Source organism: Heterodontus francisci, chromosome 17 (assembly GCF_036365525.1).
Source record: "Heterodontus francisci isolate sHetFra1 chromosome 17, sHetFra1.hap1, whole genome shotgun sequence".
Lineage (NCBI taxonomy): Eukaryota > Metazoa > Chordata > Chondrichthyes > Heterodontiformes > Heterodontidae > Heterodontus > Heterodontus francisci.
Window position 1 is genome coordinate 6,991,294 of NC_090387.1, and position 19,833 is coordinate 7,011,126.

Below are 19,833 nucleotides of genomic sequence, written 5' to 3' on the forward strand. Positions count from 1 at the left end.
CCCTGCAGGAGTGTTTTGAAGGACTTTTTCAAGTGAATTTAGAAACTTATGTAACACCTGTGGATATGAAATTCTGTTAGTGTTGATGCACGGGTGGCCCTTCTGCTTGGAGTGATGTAGCTTCTTTGGTTTTAGTCTAACTTTGCTGCACACCAGGGAGTGGTCGGTGTCACAGTCCACACTGTGGAAGCTGCATGTGATTTGGATATTGTTTATAGAGGCTCGCTTTGACGATAAGGTCCAGCTGGTGCCAATGACGTGATCTTGGGTATCTCCATGAAACCTGGTGACATGGTTTAGTATGAAAGAACAAGCTGGTGATGCAGAGGTTGTGATAGGTACACAACTCCAGCAGTCTCTGTCCATTCCTGTTGATCCTTCCAATGCCATAGCTCCAAGGCAGGAGGGCCATGAGTCATGGTCGGCTTCAACCCTGGCGTTAAAGTCCCCCAGCAGGAACAAATGTTCAGTATTAGGAATGGTACTAATGATATTGTGGAGTTCCTCGTAGAACTGGTCGTTAACTTCAGGTGGGGAGCAGAGTGTTGGAGCATAGATGCTGAGTAGGTGTACTGCACCAGAGGCGTTGAGCAGTCAGATGGACAGTATGGTTTCCGAACCATTTGAAGGTGGCTCTATCATGCTGAGCAAAGAATTTCTGATGACGAAGCCCACTCCATGCTGTCTTGGCTCTTCAGGATCCCTACCCTGCCTATAGAAGGTGTAGTCTTGCTCTCTTAGAGATCCGCTTGCAGGGAGGCGTGTCTCCTGAAGTGCTGCAATGTCCACATTGAGTTTACTGAGCTCGTTGTTAATGCTGGCGGTCTCCGAGAGTCGTCAATTTGTGTAAGGTCTTCCGACAAGCCAGGACACATAGTTCTGATGTTCCAGCTTGCAAAATGAAGGGCTGGTACCTTCTTTCCTTTTTATGTCACGCTCACACTCACATGTACACCGGTTAACCGGAAAAATAGGATTTTTGTTTTTAGAGCTCTGTTACAGACAAAAATACACTTGGGCTGAATACTTGCTCATTCTTGAAGAAACAACAGATGAGATGTGTTGTGTTCCTAAACTGGCATACAGTCTGGCCTCCGAGTACATGTACACGGGTCACTGGGATCTTTTAGAACAGTTCTTTTCAGGCGGCATTGAGAATTAATTTAGCAGGCTTTTCTTCAAAGACAAGAGACAAGATGAGTTGGCACAGTGGACTTCTCGGTGTCTTTTAGAGAGGTACTGGAAAGCTGAGCTGGGTTGTGGTCTTCTCTCCTTCCTTGGGAATTATTTTCTCTCCTCAGACATTCTCTTCCTTTTTATACAGTTCAGCCCCAACTCAAAAGAATTCAAAAGCGAAACCGACAGCAGGAGGTTTACCTTTTGACCTCCATCAATCTTGACCTGTCACTTCGTGGTAATCAATTTCTCCAGGTGTCCAGAGTTCTCTGTTGTTTATTGAGCTGGAAGTTAGGTGGTTTCCTGGAAAGACTTGTTGTTGTTGCTGGAAGTCAAGTGTTTTCCTCTCAAGACCTCTCAGTGACCCTTTTAAAAAACATTTCTAGGGACTGTTTTTCAAAGTCAAGTGGCCTTTACATGACCCCCTTTGAAAACCCCAAGGTTTAACATTTCTTCAATCTTTCAAAAATGAATCCTCAAAAAATATATTTGACAAAACACAGAGGCACTTGCATGACAGTGCGCAGGCGCTGGCGCCATTGTTAAGGGGAGGCCAGCCCGGCCACCTAAATTAAATTTTTAAATACAGACCCCCAAAATTAAATAAATAAATTTCTTATGCCCCTTTTCCACACCCCCAGTAACAACTACATTAACTATTTGCCCTCCCCCCAAAAACACTTCCCTTTAACATCTGACCTTTAACCCCCCCCCCAAACTGCTCAAAGTTTATAGTTCAACTCTTCCCACCATCCCCTACACCCATTCCGTTTATTTGACTGGATCCTGTTCCCGCCCCCACTGCACTGAAAATGTTACCTCCTCCACCCTCCCCACCAGTGTGGCGCCACCTTTCCCCAGACAGTGGTTTGAACGTGTGTGACTGTCAGCGGGCCCTCAAGATGGCAGGTAAATGTGTGTTAATTCATTCATTTTATTGATTTGAGTATTTTAGTTGTTGGGTGGGGGGCTGCTACAGAGACTCACTGCTGCTGGTAGGATCTGGTGAGGCCCTCGTGGCATCGAGGTCCTTGGCGGGTCTCATCCGGAGCCATCTTCAGCCCCCCTCCCCCGGCCATGGAACCTGACACCTGGGGGAGAAGACGATCCAGCCCTCTGAGTGTCAAGTTCCTTTGTTTCAAAAAAATAACGGGGGGGGCGGAGTGTGGGGGGGGGGGCGTTGTTGGTGGGGGGAAGGTGGCAAAGCGAGTGGAGCGGGATTTGGATTTCTCCTGTCTTGAAGGTACTGATGAACGGATTATGGTTTCCATTTCAACTCTTCCCATCATCCCCTACACCCATTACCTTTATTTGACCCCCCACCCCCCGCACTGAAAATCTTCTCTCCTCCACCCTCGCTACCAGTGTGGCGCCACCTTTCCCCAGACGCCTTGTCCAAGTGGCTGCTCTTCATGTGTAAAGGAGAAGAAGCATCACAGCTAACCTGCTCCCATCTTGTTCAACCTCTACCAATGCAAGCGCTTGTATTACTAAATAGTAACTAGGCATAGAAACCTGGTTAATTTTTTTTGTCCCCCTTTAGTAGCCCAGGGATACTGAAGCACTTGTAGAAAGAACTGCAGCTGCTGTACTGGCTGACAGCAGCTAACTCAGCACAAATGGAAATTGACCCTAGAAACTTGTGGTCTCTCCACCTTAGTACCACAGCAAGCTCTGGATTTATCTACTGGACCACAGATGTGTCTCGACAGTTGTCTGATGAGCAATGATGTGTTATCCCTGGTGCAGGTTCTGTGTTAATTGAACAGTTGAAAAAAATATTTCTATTTGTATTACAGTAATTTACTTTTTTTTTTACTAAATCATACTCATAGCAGATGACAAATGGCATTGTGAACACTGGAGATGCAGATGTACACAAAACAGCAACAGGAACAAATTCACATATGAACCTGAAGTTTCAGTCATGTGAGTCAATAGACCAGATGGCGAAAGAAAGGGAAGCTGTTCCGATGAAACGTTGCAATGAACAGCATTCGTTTGACAAATCATGTGTGGATAGTACAAAAATGGATAAATGGACTGGTGGAACAAGACGGGCAAAAAATCAGGATTTTACCCCAGTAAAAAGAAAATTCAATTTCAGCCATGCAGCAGATGAATACAGGGAGGAGGACTCTGTTATTCCTGCAATTAATTCATCCTATTCAAGAACTGAAGAAAATAGAAGTCAGTACAGAGATCAGCGGCTAATGGTGCGGCACTTATTTATTTGATCCTTATTCTTATGGCAACATTGGATCCTTTATTGTTTATTAAGCAGTGTTTTATTTTCATGTACTATTGTGTATTCTACTCCAAAAAGCCAGTTGGTGAAGGATAGAACTGGAGCCAAGCTTTCTATACTTAGTTATTTATTTAGAGTTGCTCATTACAAGTATGCACATCCTAATCCAACAACCACAGTTTCAGTCTTATAGGGATTCAAGTGAGTCAGCAGTTAATGCCCAACATCTGGATACAATTAATATACAATTAACATATATATTACCCTTATTTTGTTCACTTATCTGCTCACTCAGAAGCCAAGCTGCTGGGCAACCACCTGTGCTCACAATTCTGTTTTGACTTATAGAATTTACAAAAGTGTGACTTGTGTCACACTGTTTTGTTTTGTTGTTCACTCTTTCTCTGTGGGGGAAGGCCAAGCCTTCAATATACCACTACAGTGAGATAGTTGTTACAGCCATATGGTGTGACGTGGGTGGTTCCCACTGATCAACTCCCCACCTGACTGTAGCAAGTGTATTTGTATTAAGAGTTTAGTCCTTTTCAAACAGACAGCGACAGGTTTTCTTGTTTTTTTAAAAACATAAAGTCAATTGTTTATTGATCAATACGCCTTATCCAGAAATTGTCGCAACTGCATTCACTCACTCATTCGCTCGCTTGCGCGCAGACACAAGAAACAGATAGAGGAGGGAAAGAGATAGGTGGGTTTTTGTGGGAGAGAAGGGTTACGATAAACCTGTTGAATTCTCTTGAGATTCAAAGTCCAGATAGTTGCAGGTCTGTGGTGATTATAGACTTTTCTCTTGCTTGAAGGTTCTGTTGAAGATGGTGGGTCACTTGTAGCTCTCTCTGCTGTATGATGTAGATGCCAGATCTTTTCCAACAGGGCATGTGCTTTCTGGAGTAGCTTCACCTTCTGGATCAATCTCTCTCTTTCTGGCTGTCTTTTTTTTAAAGATAAAGCTGTCACTTCTCACCTATTCGGAGACATTCTGGTTTCTTTATCATGGTGATTGCACAATGGCCCAATTCGTGGCTACTTCACACTTCCCTTGTTTTAGAAGAGGATATTCAATTCTGGAAAGTTTCTGTGATAGGTGTGAAATGGGTTTCATTATCACCTTTTGGCTTTGAAGATTTGTCATGGAACATACGAATTAGGAGCAAGAGTAGGCCACTTGGCCCCTCGAGCCTGCTCTGCCATTCAATAAGATCATGGCTGATCTGATTGTAACCTCAGCTCCACATTCCCACCTCCCCCTGATATCCTTTCACCCCTTTGCGTATCAAGAATATCTACCTCTGCCTTAAAAATATTCAAAAACTGCTTCCACCACCTTTTGAGGAAGAGAGTTCCAAAGACTCACAACCCTCTGAGAAAAAAATTCTCCTCATCTGTGTCTTAAATGGGTGACCCCTTATTTTTAAACAGTGACCCCCCCCCCCCCCCTCCCCAGTTCTAGATTCTCCCACAAGAGGAAACATCCTTTCCCACATATCCACCGTGTCAAGACGTCTCAGGATCTTGCATGTTTCAATCAAGTCACCTCTTACTTTTCTAAATTTCAGCGGATACAAGCCTAGCCTGCTCAACATTTCATCATAAAACAACCCACCCATTCCAGGTATTAGTCTAGTAAACCGTCTTTGAATTGCTTTCAACTCATTTACATCTCTCCTTAAATATGGCGATCAATACTGTACACAATACTCCAGATGTGGTCTCACCAATGCCCTGTATAACTGAAGCATAACCTCCCGACTTTTGTATTCAATTCGCCTCACAATAAATGATAACATTCTATTAGCTTTCCTAGTTACTTGCTGAACCTGCATACTAACCTTTTGCGATTCATATACTAGGAAACCCAGATCCCTCTGCATCTCGGAGCTCTGCAGTCTCTCACCATTTAGATAATATGTTTCTTATTTATTGTTGCTGCCAAAATAGACAATTTCACATTTCCCACATAATACTCCTTTTGCCGGATCTTTGCCCACTCACTTAACCTAGCTATATCCATTTGTAGTCTCCAAATATCCTCTTCACAACTTACTTTCGACCTAAAATAAAAGCAAAATATTGCGGATGCTGGAAATCTGAAATAAAAACAGAAAGTGCTGGAAATACTCAACAGGCCTGGCAGCATCTGTGGAGAGAGAAGCAGAGTTAACGTTTCGGGTCAGAAAGGTCACTGCAAAATACCTGTTCAATACATATGCCATTTCCTTATTTTCCCTTCTTAACCATTATTCCAGAGGAGGTGGTGGTGTAGTGGTAATGTCACTGAACTAAAAATTCAGAGACCCAAGATAATGCTCTGGGGACATGGTTTTGAATCCCACCATGGCAGATGGTGAAATTTGAATTTTAATAAATCTTGAATTTTTTTTTAAAAAGTTAATATAATGGTGACCATGAAACCATTATCAATTGTAAAAGCCCATCTGGTTCACAGCAATATGGTTGACTCTTAAATGGCCTCGCAAGCTACTCGGTTCAAGGGCAATTAGGGATGGGCAATAACTGCTGGCCGAGACAGCAACGCCCCCCTTCCATGAACAAATAAAATATTAATTCCGCAGACTCACTTTCTATAGGACCAACGCTCACTTTGTTAACTCTTTTCCTTTTTAAATAGCTATAGAAACTCTTACTATCTGATTTTATATTTCTAGCTAGCTTTCTCTCATACTCTAATTTTTTCCTCCTTATCAATCTTTTAGTCATTCTTTGCTGTTTTTTATATTCTGTCCAATATTCTGACCTGCCACCCATCTTTGCGCAATTATATGCTTTTTTCTTTAAGTTTGATACTATCTTTAAAATTTTTAGTTAACCACAGATGGTTGGTCCTCCCCTTGGAATTTTTCTTTCTTGTTGGAATGTATCTATTCTGTGTATTCTGAAATATCCCTTTAAATGTCTGCCACTGCATCTCTATTGACCTATCCCGTAACCTAATTTTCCAGTTCACTTTAGCTAGCTCTGCTTTCTGCCCTCATAATTGCCCTTATTTCGGTTTAAAATACTAGTCTTGGACTCAGTCTTCTCTCCCTCAAACTGAATGTAAAATTCAATCGTATTATGATCACTCCTGACTAGGGGTGCCTTCACTATGAGATCATTAACTAATCCTATTTTGTTGCACAATACTAGGTCTAGTATATGGTGCTCTCTGGTTGGCTTCAGAACGTGGTGTTCTAAGAAACTATCCCGAAAACATTCTATGAACTCCTCATCTCGGCTACCTGTGCTCATCTGATTTTTCCAATCTATATGTAGATTAAAATCCCCCCGTGATTGTCGCCATACCTTTCTGTCAAGTTCCCATTATTTCTTCCTTTATATCCCATCCTCGCATATGGTTACTGTTAGGGGACCTGTACACTACTGCCACAAGTGACTTCTTGCCTTTATCATTTCTGATCTCCACCCAAATTGCTTCTGCATCCTGGTTTCCTGACCTTAGGTCATCCTTTTCTATTGTGCTAATACCATCATTAATTAACAGAGCCACCCATTCACCTTTTCCTAGTTTCTTGTCCTTCCTAAATATCATGTATCCTTCAACTTTCAGGTCCCAATCTATAACATCCTGCAGCATGTCTCTGTAATGACTATCAGATCGTACTCATTTATTTCTATTTGCACTATCAGTTCATCTGTTTTGTTTCAAATGCTACGTGCATTCAGATAGAGAGCCTTTAGTTTTGTCCTTCTGTTTTGTAACATCTAGCCTTATCTGCTGATTGACTTTTAGATTTATACTCTGTCCCTTCCCGTCACAGTATGATTATCATTTCCCATATTAATACCTTTCTCTCTTGCCTTGTACATCTTCCAAATTGTCTTTTGTCTTTGTTAGACTATTTGAATATACAAAAGGTTAATCCCCTTCTCTTCGGCGACTATACAAATTAGGAGCAGAAGTAGGCCATTTAGCCCATCGAACCTGCTCTGCCATTTAATAAGATCATGGCTGATCTGTTTCTGTCTCGAAATCCACACTCCCATCTACCCCCGATAATCTTTGATTCCCTTGCCTAATAAGAATCTATCTAACTCCGCCTTAAAAATATTCAATGACCCCCGCCTCCACCACCTTGTGAGGCAAAGAATTCCAAAGTCGCACAACCCTCTGAGAGAAAAAATTTCTCCTCATCTCTGTCCTAAAAGGGCGACACCTAATTTTCAAACAGTGCCCCCTAGTTCTGGACCCACCTACAAGAGGAAGCATCCCCTCTACATTCACCCTATCAAGACCGTTCAGGACCTTATATACTTCATTTTAGATCATTGTTCACTTTTTAAAAAAATAAATGTTCTTTTTATAAAGACAAAGTCCATTTGTCAATAACTCTTCAGAGTTACTCCTGAATGTTGTATCATCGTATCTCCGATGTGTGTGACATTGTAAAGATCATGAAATGGATACATCGGGGAATGATAGGTTCGAAATCACATCAAACCAAGCTCTGGTGTTATTCCATTGTCCAACATTATTGAATGTTTACCCCACTTTAATTTTCTTCCCTGCTTGTCATAATCGCATGGAATGCTGCTGATATACAAGTTCCATGGTTGCTGGTCACTCTCCAGTAGCTAACCCAAGTGGCCGTCTTTAGCTATGAGTCAGGGCAGTGGATATTTGCCGGACTATTTTGCCATTTGAGTATCAAAACGAACCCAAACCAGTTCCTTCCCTGATGTTTACATTGTGTAACTAGTCCTCCCCCACCCCCACCACACACACATTGAGTAAATGCATCACGTGGTTCCTTGTTTTGTGCTGCCTTAGCTGGGGCAGTGGTGGACTTCCCTTTCCTGATGTTCATGCATGTTTATTTTCCAACAGAACTCACTGGATAGATATTAGGAGGTGAAAGCCATGCCTCGCCTAGTCAAAAGGAGACCAGGTGTGGTGTATCCACCACTGCCCCAGCTAAAGCAGCGCAAAACAATGAACTGAGTGATGCATTTACTCACTGAGTTGTGTTGGGGTATTGGGGAGGCACTATTTACACAATGTAATCATCAAAATGTTATATCTCTGTTCTCAAATTCGTTCCAAGTTTTAATAATTGAAAACAAGCAAAACTAAACAATAAAAATGTATAAAGCAATTTTCTTTTGTTCTTTATTTTCTCTTAGGATAAGGTGAGACGACAGATATTTGTAGAAGATGATGTTGCACAGGAGGCAATTAAAAAAAATACCAATGCAGATCAGTTTGGTAATGTTGACAATATGAGTTCTTTTGCCAAAGCAAGGGATACAAATAGCCAGCAACATGATGTGCCCATTGGCCGAGCTAGCAACGGTGGCCCAAATGCACCCCCTGCTACTCAGAACAGAGATGTGGTTCCAGAAACTGATCAACAATATGGTGCAAAATTTTGGTTTGTGGAATGTGGAAAGCCCACTAACCAGCCAGTAACTATACCTGAAGCTGAAGTTCCAACACCAAGTACATCAAGGAAAGAGCAGAAATTCAGTGACAAGCAAGATTTTAAAAAGAAATATGATACTTCTTCTGATGGGTAAGTAGGGAAAAGAAGCAAATTTGTTTAAAGGATGAAAAAAAAACGCAAGTGCTGGGAATGCCTAGCAGGTCAGTCAGCACCTGAAAGAGAAAGGTGGATTAATGTTTTTGCAGAAAGTTCTTCATCATTACTAATGAACCAATACGACCAAAAGTAGATGAACTAATTATTCATCTTATTCCTGTTTGTGGGGTCTTGCTGTTTTCAAAATAGCAGCTGCACTTGCTTACAGAACAGCAGTCACCACTTTATTGAATATCTTTGGGAAGTCCTGAGGGAATGAAAGATGCCAGATAAAGGCAACTTCCTTTTCTTTATGCAGGTAGTGTATGAGAGAATAGCATATTTCACTTACCTTCTGATTATCCATTCTGTCAGATTTGAACCACATTATCCAGGTTTTGACTGTGCCGTACAGAAATTTCTATAATATAAACTGGACATCAGAAGTGCTTTTTAAGTCCATTATTTTTATGTTGAAGGATAAAGAACTTGAAAACAAGTCCATCCATAAATGTGCAGTAAAAACAAGAAATGCTGGAATCACTCAGCAGGTCTGGCAGCATCTGTGGAAAGAGAAGCAGAGTTAACATTTCGGGTCAGTGACCCTTCATCGGAACTGACAAATATTAGAAAAGTCACAGGTTATAAGCAAGTGAGGTGGGGGTGGGGCAAGAGATAACAAAGGAGGTTGAGATTGGACCAGGCCACATAGCTGACCAAAAGTCACGGAGCAAAGGCAAACAATATGTTAATGGTGTGTTGAAAGACAAAGCATTAGTACAGATTAGGTGTAATTACACTGAATATTGAACATCAGCAAGTGCAAACCTGAAAAAAAACAGTGGGTAAGCAAACTGAACAAACAAAGATGAAATGAAATAAATGCAAAAAAAAAAGATTGTAAAAAATGTAAAAAAAGAATGTTGAAAAAAAAGGGAAGAAAAAATAACTAAAAATGAAAGTAAAATGGGGGGCTGTCATGCTCTGAAATGATTGAACTCAATGTTCAGTCCGGCAGGCTGTAGTGTGCCTAATCGGTAAATGAGATGCTGTTCCTCGAGCTTGCGTTGATGTTCACTGGAACACTGCAGCAATCCCAGGACAGAGATGTGAGCATGAGAGCAGGGACGAGTTTTTTGAATCTTTGTTCCAGTCCTACTCAGGCCCCCTCCCCCAACTCTTTTTCCGGTACATTGATGACTGTATCGGTGCCGTTTCCTGCTCCTGCCCCGAACTGGAAAACTTTATCAACTTTGCTTCCAATTTCCACCCTTCTCTCACCTTTACATGGTCCATCTCTGACACTTCCCTTCCCTTCCTTGACTTCTCTGTCTCCATCTCTGGGGATAGGTTGTCTACTAATATCCATTATAAGCCCACCGACTCCCACAGCTATCTCGACTACACTTCTTCACACCCTACCTCCTGTAAGGACTCCATTCCATTCTCCCAGTTTCTCCGTCTCCGACGCATCTGCTCTGATGATGCCACCTTCCGTGACGGTGCTTCTGATATGACCTCCTTTTTCCTCAACCGAGGATTTCCCCCCACTGTGGTTGACAGGGCCCTCAACCGTGTCCGACCCATTCCCCGCACCTCTACGCCCACCCCTTCCCCTCCCTCCCAGAACCGTGACAGGGTTCCCCTTGTCCTCACTTTTCACCCCACCAGCCTCCATATCCAAAGGATCATCCTCCGCCATTTCCGCCACCTCCAGCGTGATGCCACTACCAGTCGCATCTTCCCCTCCCTTCCCCTGTCAGCATTCCGAAGGGATCGTTCCCTCGGCGACACCCTGGTCCACTCCTCCATTACCCCCACCACCTCGTCCCCGTCCCAGTGCATCTTCCCCTGCAATCACAGGAGGTGTAATACCTGCCCATTTACCTCCTCTCTCCTCACTATCCCAGGCCCCAAACACTCCTTTCAGGTGAAGCAGCGATTTACTTGTACTTCTTTCAATGTAGTATACTGTATTCGCTGCTCACAGTGTGGTCTCCTCTACATTGGGGAGACTAAGCGCAGACTGGGTGACCGCTTTGCGGAACATCTCCGCTCAGTCCGCAAGCAGGACCCTGAGCTTCCGGTTGCTTGCCATTTCAACACTCCCCCCCCTTCTCTCATGCTCACATCTCTGTCCTGGGATTGCTGCAGTGTTCCAGTGAACATCAACGCAAGCTCGAGGAACAGCATCTCATTTACTGATTAGGCACACTACAGCCTGCCGGACTGAACATTGAGTTCAATCATTTCAGAGCATGACAGCCCCCCATTTTACTTTCATGTTTAGTTATTTTTTCTTCCTTTTTTTTAACATTCATTTTTACATTTTTTACAATCTTTTTTTTTTGCATTTATTTCATTTCATCTTTGTTTGTTCAGTTTGCTTACCCACTGTTTTTTTTCAGGTTTGCACTTGCTGCTGTTCAATATTCAGTGTAATTACACCTAATCTGTCCTAGTGCTTTGTCTTTCAACACACCATTAACATATTGTTTGCCTTTGCTCCATAACCTTTTGGTCAGCTATGTGGCCTGGTCCAATCTCGACCTCCTTTGTTATCTCTTGCCCCACCCCCACCTCACTTGCTTATAACCTGTGACTTTTCTAATATTTGTCAGTTCCGATGAAGGGTCACTGACCCGAAACGTTAACTCTGCTTCTCTTTCTACAGATGCTGCCAGACCTGCTGAGTGATTCCAGCATTTCTTGTTTTTATTTCAGATTTCCAGCATCCGCAGTATTTTGCTTTTACATAAATGTGCAGTGTTGCATAAACAGTATCATGCCTAAGGCTTGTAGTTTTAGGTTTATTTTGCAGTTATTGTTTTTTCAAAAACCCTAAAATTTCAATTTAGTTTTTGCTGAGACCCTCACTAGAATCTCTCTCATCTTAGCTTATGTGATTTCAACATTAGGGTTGCTTGGCTCTGGTCTTATCTCTAATAATCTTATGTTTGCTGAAGGCATTAACTCCCTCAATGGGATAAAATTAAACAGGGAGTATCCATCCCGCTGATCAGAGTATCCCTACTCTGTCTCCTGCTGCTCAGCCAATTTCCTAATCAGGTCAATAATTTACCTTCACTTGAACTTTACTTAACATGGACTTTATCAAATGCCTTCTGGAAGTCCATATAAATCCATAGACAATACCCTGTCTACTATTTTAATCATGTTCATCAGGCATGACCTACCCTTTACAAATCCATGCAGGCTCTGATAGGTAAAAAATTTTCAAGGTGCTCATTTGCCCTATCTTTAATTGTGGACTCCAGCAATTTCCCAATGACATATTAGGCGATAATAAAAACAGAAAGTGCTGGAAATACTCAGCGGGTCAGGCAGCATCTGTGGAGAGAGAAGCAGAGCTAACGTTTCAGGTCTGTGACCTTTCATCAGAACTGGCAAAGGTTAGAAAAGAGTTAGGTTTTAAGTAAGTGAAGGGGGCGTGGGGTTGGTGGAGAGGAGGTCAAAAGGGAAGGTGTGTGATAGGGCAGAGGGCAGGAGAGATTAAATAACAAAGCTGTCATGGGACAAAGGCAAAGAGTGTGTAAATGCTTGTGGTGAAAGACAAAGCATTAATCCAGAAAGAGTGTTAATGGCAGAATAATAAGCAGTTTTGTTATTTGAAAAACAGGCAAATGATGAAATAATAAAAAAAGAGAAATATAAAAAAAGCCAGTCATGCTCTGAAATTGTTGAACTCAGCGTTCAGTCCGCAAAGCTGTAGAGTCTCCAATCGAAAGATCAGGTGCTGCTCCTCAAACTTGCGTTGATGTTCACTGGAACACTGCAGCAGGCCAAGGACAGAAATTTGGGTATGAGAGCAGGAGGTGGGGGGTGGGGTGTTGAAATGGCAAGCAACCGGATGCTCGGGGTCATGCTTTTGGACTGAGCGAAGGTGTTCCGCAAAGCAGTCACCCAATCATCCTTTGGTCTCCCCAGTGTAGAGGCGACCGCATTGTGAACAGCAAATACAATATACTAAATTGAAGGAAGTACAAGTAAATCGCTGCTTCACCTGGAAGGAGTATTTGGGGCCTTAGACGGTAAGGAGAGGGGAGGTAAAAGGGCAGGTATTACACCTCCTGTGATTGCCTGGGAAGGTGCCGTGGGAAGGGGACGAGGTGGTGGTAATGGAGGAGGGGACCAGGGTGTCGCGGAGGGAACGATCTCTCTGGAATGCTGACAGGAGGGGAAGATGCGTTTGGTGGTGGCATCACACTTGAGGTGACAGGCGGCACAGTGGCGCAGTGGTTAGCACCGCAGCCTCACAGCTCCAGCGACCCGGGTTCAATTCTGGGTACTGCCTGTGTGGAGTATGCAAGTTCTCCCTTGGTCTGCGTGGGTTTTCTCCGGGTGCTCTGGTTTCCTCCCACAAGCCAAAAGACTTGCAGGTTTGTAGGTAAATTGGCCATTATAAATTGCCCCGAGTATAGGTAGGTGGTAGGGAAATATAGAGACAGGTGGGGATGTGGTAGGAATATGGAATTAGTGTAGGATTAGTATAAATGGGTGGTTGATGGTCGGCACAGACTCGGTGGGCCGAAGGGCCTGTTTCAGTGCTGTATCTCTGAACTGAACTGAACTGAAATGGTGGAGGATGATCCTTTGGTTCTGGAGGCTGGTGGGGTTGAAGATGAGGACAAGGGGAACCCTGTTGCAGTTCTGGGAGGGAGGGGAAGGGGTGAGGGCAGAAGTGTGAGAAATAGGTCAGACGCAGGGGGGGGGGGGGGGGAATCCTCAGTTGAGGAAAAAGGAAGACATGTCAGAAGCACTGTTGTTGCAACAGATGTGTCAGAGATGGAGAAACTGGGAGAATGGATGGAGTCCTTACAGGAAACAGGGTGTGAGGAAGTGTAGTCAAGATAACCGTTGGTGTCAGTGGGCTTATTATGAATATTAGTGGACAGCCTATCCCCAGAGATGGAGACAGAGAAGTTGAGGAAGGGACGTGAAGTGTTGGAGATAGATCATGTAAATGTGAGGGGAGGGTGGAAATTGGAAGCAAAGTTGATGATGTTTTTCAGTTCGGGGCGAGAGCAGGAAACGGCACCAATACATTCATCAATGTACCAGGAAAAAGAGGTAAGGGAGGGGGCCTGAGTAGGACTGGAGCAAGGAATGTTCGACATATCCCACAAAAAGACAGGCATAACTAGAACCCATGCAGGTACCCTTGGTAAGAACTTTTATTTGTAGGAAGTGAATGGAGTTGAAGGAGAAGTTGTTCAATGCAAGAACATGTTCAGCCAGGCAGAGGAGGATGGTAGTGGATGGGGAATGGTTGGGCCTCTGTCCAAGGAAGAAGCAGAGAACCCTCAGACTGTCCTGGTGGGGGATGGAAGTGTAGAGAGATTGGATGTTCATAGGGAAGAGGAGGGGGTTAGGGCCAGGAGACTGGAAATTGTCAAAATGACATTGGGTGTCAGAAGAGTCACAGATGTAGGTGGGAAGAGACTGGACCAGGGGAGAAAAGGTAGAGTCAAGATAGGAAGAAATTAGTTCAGTGGGGCAGGAACAGGCTGAAATGATGGGTCTTCCAGGACAGTCCTGTTTGTGGATTTTGGGAAGGAGGTAGAAGCAGGCTGTCCGGGTTGTGGGGCTATGAGGTTGGATGATGTAGAGGGATTAGGCTGTTAGGAAGAGATTAGGCTATCTGGTCTATAATGCACAATTTTCCAATTTAAAGGAATGGTTCCCAAATCGAGAGAAGTTTGAATGATTACAGTTATGACATCTGCAATGTTCTCATCTAATTCCTTTAAAACCCTGGAATGGAAACTATCTGGTCCTGGGGATTTTTCACTCTTTACTGCCATTATATTCTTCATTATTGTTAGTTTGCTTACGTTAATTTTGGAGAGTCACTATCTCTGATTCAGTATTAGGGCCCTTGGGATATCTGACATACTGACCTCTTCCTCTACAGTAAATACTGACATAAAGTAGTTATTTAGCACGCCCGTCATTTCCTGATTTTCATTGACATTGTCACCACTATCAGTTTCAAAGGGTCCACATTGCTCCTGACCACCCACTTTTTCCTAATAAAATTGTAAAAATATTTTGTGCTGATTTTTATATCCCTTTCAAGTTTCTATTTGTACTTCCTTTTTGTAGCTCTTACTATTTGTTTTGCCACTCTTTACTGTTTTTGTATCTTTGTCAATTGCCATGACCTACTGTTTTTGCATATTTGCGTGCTTTTTCTTTTAGATTTATGTTGTCTCATCTCTTTAGTTGTCTATGGTTGTCTTTTTTGGCAGGTAGTGCTCTTGCCCCTTAGGGGTTTAAGCTGGTTCTGTATCACATTAGATTATTTTTTAAACACCTCCCACTGATCTGTTTTACACAGTAACAGATTTACCCAGTTTATTGTGGACAGTCACTGTCTCGTCCCATTGAAGTCAGCCTTACCTAAATCTAGAATCTTAGTAGCTGTTTTGCATTTCTCCCTTTCAAACACTATGTAGAACTCAATCACATTGTGGTTACTATTACTAAATGTTCATGTACTGTTAGGCTGTTAACTAAATCTGGCTCATTACTAAATCTCATATGACATGCCCCATTATTGGTTCTAGGACATATTGCTTCAGAAAACCATCCTGTACGTACTCAAGAAATTCACTACCTTTCTGTCATGTGCTAGTCTGCTTATCCCAATCTATATGAAAGTTAAAGTTTTCTATTAAAATCACTCTTCCATTGCTGTGTGCTTGTCTAATCAATCCACCACTTCACGGCTGCTACATGGTCCTGTACCTAGCTCCCACTACAGTCTTAAATTCTTTTCTATTTTTTTATTCTACTCATTAAGTCTCCACTGCCTCTTTACCTCTCATTATATCCTCCCTTACCATTGAAGTGATTTAATCTTTAATCACTAAAGCTACTCCTCCCCCTCTACCACCTTCCCTATCTTTCTTGTAGATCTTATAACCTAGTATTATTTAGTTCCCAGTCCTGATCATCTTGCAACCTTGACTCTGTAAAGGCTACCATGTCAGACCTTCAAGGTTGAATTTGGGCCTGCAGTTCATTCAATTTTTTTCCTTATGCTCCATCTGCTTGTATAAAGATCAATTATTTGGGCCACAAACTGTAATGTTTTACTCAATTGTTTCTTATTTTTCTCTCCTGATTTAATCATTTTACATTTTATAGTTTTCCTTTTACCTGCGGTGCCTAAAGCACAATCTGACTGTTATTTTACTCTCTTCCCTTTCATTTGTATTATCTATACTACCTCCTTCACCTGAGCCCCCCCCCCCCCCCCCGACCACTTAATAGTTTAAAGCCCTTGTGACCACCCTAGTTATCCTTTCCACTAGGACCCTGGTCTTAGCTGGTTCAGGAATATTTCCTTTCTGTCCCAATACTGGTGCCAGTGTCCCATGAAATGGAACCTCTCTTTCCCATGCCACTTCTTCAGACATGTGTTTACCTCCCTAATCTAGCTATGCCTACACAATTTGTGCGTGACTGAGGTAATAATTCAGATATTTTAACCCTTGAATTCCTGTTCTTTCATTTAGCTCCAAGTTCTTCATACTCTCCAAACAGGACCTCTTGCTTACTCTTCCCAATGTTGTTGGTCCCAATATGGATCACAACGACTGGATTTTCCCCCTCCCTCTCTAATATCCTTTCAAGCTGGCAGCAGGTAGGCAACATACCATGTGGGTCTTTCAATCATGCTCACAAAGGATGCTGTCTGACCCCCTAATAATTGAATCCACGTTTCTACTGTTTAGTTGTGTTGTAGCTACATCAGGTCGGCACTACATTTTCAGGTGCACCTGGTGTTGCTCTTGATATACTCTTCAGTGATCTTCATTGAGCCAGGATTGGTCATCTGGCTTGATGGTGTGGAATATGCCGGGCCATGAGGTTACAGATTGTGGTGGAATCCAATTCTGCTGCTTTTGATAGCCCACAGCACCTCATAGATGACCAGTTTTGAGCTTCTGGATCTGTTCTTAGTGTTCTTAGCATGGTGGTAGTAGCAAACAACATAATGGACAGTGTCGAAGTTTAAAGAAGGACATTAATCTCCAAAAGTACTGTGCTGTTGCAGGGAAATAAATTCCAGATAGTACAAAGAACAGTACAGCACAGGAACAGGCCATTCGGCCCTCCAAGCCTGCACCGATCTTGATGCCTGCCTAAACTAAAACCTTCTGCACTTCCGGGGACCGTATCCCTCTATTCCCATCCTATTCATGTATTTGTCAAGATGCCTCTTAAACGTCGCTATCGTACCTGCTTCCACCACCTCTCCCGGCAGCAAGTTCCAGGCACTCACCATCCTCTGTGTAAAGAACTTGCCTCGCACATCCCCTCGAAACTTTGACCCTCGCACCTTAAACCTATGTCCTCTAGTAACTGACTCTTCCACCCTGGGAAAAAGCTTCTGACTATCCACTCTGTCCATGCCGCTCATAACTTTGTAAATCTCTATCATGTCACCCCTCCACCTCCGTCGTTCTAGTGAAAACAATCCGAGTTTATCCAACCTCTCCTCATAGCTAATGCCCTCCAGACCAGGCAACATCCTGGTAAACCTCCTCTGTACCCTCTCCAAAGCCTCCACGTCCTTCTGGTAGTGTAGCGACCAGAATTGCACGCAATATTCTAAGTGTGGCCTAACTGAAGTTCTGTACAGCTGCAGCATGACTTGCCAATTTTTATACTCTATGCCCCGACCGATGAAGGCAAGCATGCCGTATGCCTTTTTGACTACCTTATCCACCTGCGTTGCCACTTTCAGTGACCTGTGAACCTGTACGCCCAGATCTCTCTGCCTGTCAATACTTCTAAGGGTTCTGACATTTACTGTATACTTCCCACTTGCATTAGACCTTCCAAAATGCATTACCTCACATTTGTCCGGATTAAACTCCATCTGCCATTTCTCCGCCCAAGTCTCCAACCGATCTATATCCTGCTGTATCCTCTGACAATCCTCATCACTGTCCGCAACTGCACCAACCTTTGTGTCGTCTGCAAACTTACTAATCAGACCAGCTACATTTTCCTCCAAATCATTTATATATACTACAAACAGCAAAGGTCCCAGCACTGATCCCTGCGGAACACCACTAGTCACATCCCTCCATTCAGAAAAGCACCCTTCCACTGCTACCCTCTGTCTTCTATGACCGAGCCAGTTCTGTATCCATCTTGCCAGCTCACCTCTGATCCCGTGTGACTTCACCTTTTGTACCAGTCTGCCATGAGGGACCTTGTCAAAGGTTTTACTGAAGTCCATATAGATAACATCCACTGCCCTTCCTTCATCAATCATCTTTGTCACTTCCTCAAAAAATTCAATCAAATTAGTGAGACACGACCTCCCCTTCACAAAACCATGCTGTCTCTCGCTAATAAGTTTGTTTGTTTCCAAATGGGAGTAAATCCTGTCCCGAAGAATCCTCTCTAATAATTTCCCTACCACTGATGTAAGGCTCACCGGCCTATAATTTCCTGGATTATCCTTGCTACCCTTCTTAAACAAAGGAACAACATTGGCTATTCTCCCGTCCTCTGGGACCTCACCTGTAGCCAATGAGGATGCAAATATTTCTGTCAAGGCCCCAGCAATTTCTTCCCTTGCCTCCCTCAGTATTCTGGGGTAGATCCCATCAGGCCCTGGGGACTTATCTGCCTTAATGCTTTGCAAGACACCCAACACCACCTCCTTTTTGATAATGAGATCTGTCTACATATCTGTTCCTCTACCTCCCGCTGGCTGTTGGGAGGCCTGTAGAAAACTCCCAACATCGTGACTGCACCCTTCCTATTCCTGAGCTCCACCCATATTGCCTCAATTTGTAGAATCCGGTTCCCAGATCAGAGTGACGAGGTTACATAGGCAGAACCCATTATAAATATAGGCATAAGAATTTATAATAAAGTCGCAATGACACAGAAGGAGGCCATTCAGCCAATCGAGTTCATGCCAGCTCTCTGCAGAGCAATCCAATCAGTCCCATTCCCCGATTTTATCCTCATAGCCCTGTAAGTTTATTTCCTTCACGTGCCCATCCAATTTCCTTTTGAAATCATTCATTGTCTCCACATCCACCACCCTCGTAGGGGTTCCAGGTCATTACCGCTCGTAAAAAAGATCTTCCTCACATCTCCCCTGCATCTCTTGCCCAAAGCTTTAAATCTGTGTCCCCTCATCCTTGTACCATCAGCTAATGAGAATAGCTTTTCTTTGTCTACTCTATCCAAACCTGTCAGATTTTGTACACCTCTATCAAATCTCCCCTCAATCTCATTTGCTCCAAGGAGAACAACCCCAACTTCTCCAACCTAACCTTGTAGATAAAATCCCTCATCCCTGGAATTCTTCTGGTAAGTCTTCTGCATCCTCTCGAGGACCCTCACATCCTCCCTAAAGTATGGTGACCAGAACTGGATGCAATACTCTAGCTGTGGCCAAATCAGAGCTTTATAAAGGTTCAGCATAACCTCCCTGCTTTTGTATATAGGATGAAGTTGATTAAAAAAATGTGACAACAGGAAGTCAAGTGGTGCAGGCAGGAAATGTGTGATGTAAGATTTTTAATAAATCTTAAAGACTATGAACATTACCATTTTGTTATTTCAGTCCAAGTTAAGTATCATTGTGGTTCATGATTGCTTTTCCCTTTATAGCCACAACCCATTCAAAAGACCCCCACCAATTAGCAGAAAGAGAAGCAAACAGAACTACATAGGTATGGAATACGTTTAGATTGAAAATAGAATGGTAATACCATACAGAAAATTCTTCAGTTGAATGGAAAGCAATGTCAATAATTCTAAGTGGTTAATAAAAACTAGCATTAAGAGGAT

At 43.1% G+C, this 19,833-nt stretch overlaps 1 protein-coding gene across 1 annotated transcript in view; it reads left to right on the forward strand.

The window, feature by feature from the left end:
- The window catches only part of terb1 (telomere repeat binding bouquet formation protein 1), a 131,735-nt gene that overhangs the window by 76,906 nt on the left and 34,996 nt on the right, over positions 1–19,833 (forward strand). The window contains exons 11-13 of the mRNA XM_068049861.1: positions 3,012–3,392; positions 8,585–8,973; positions 19,654–19,715. Of these exons, the coding sequence (XP_067905962.1) occupies positions 3,012–3,392; positions 8,585–8,973; positions 19,654–19,715 (832 nt within the window). The remainder of the gene's footprint in view (positions 1–3,011; positions 3,393–8,584; positions 8,974–19,653; positions 19,716–19,833) is intronic.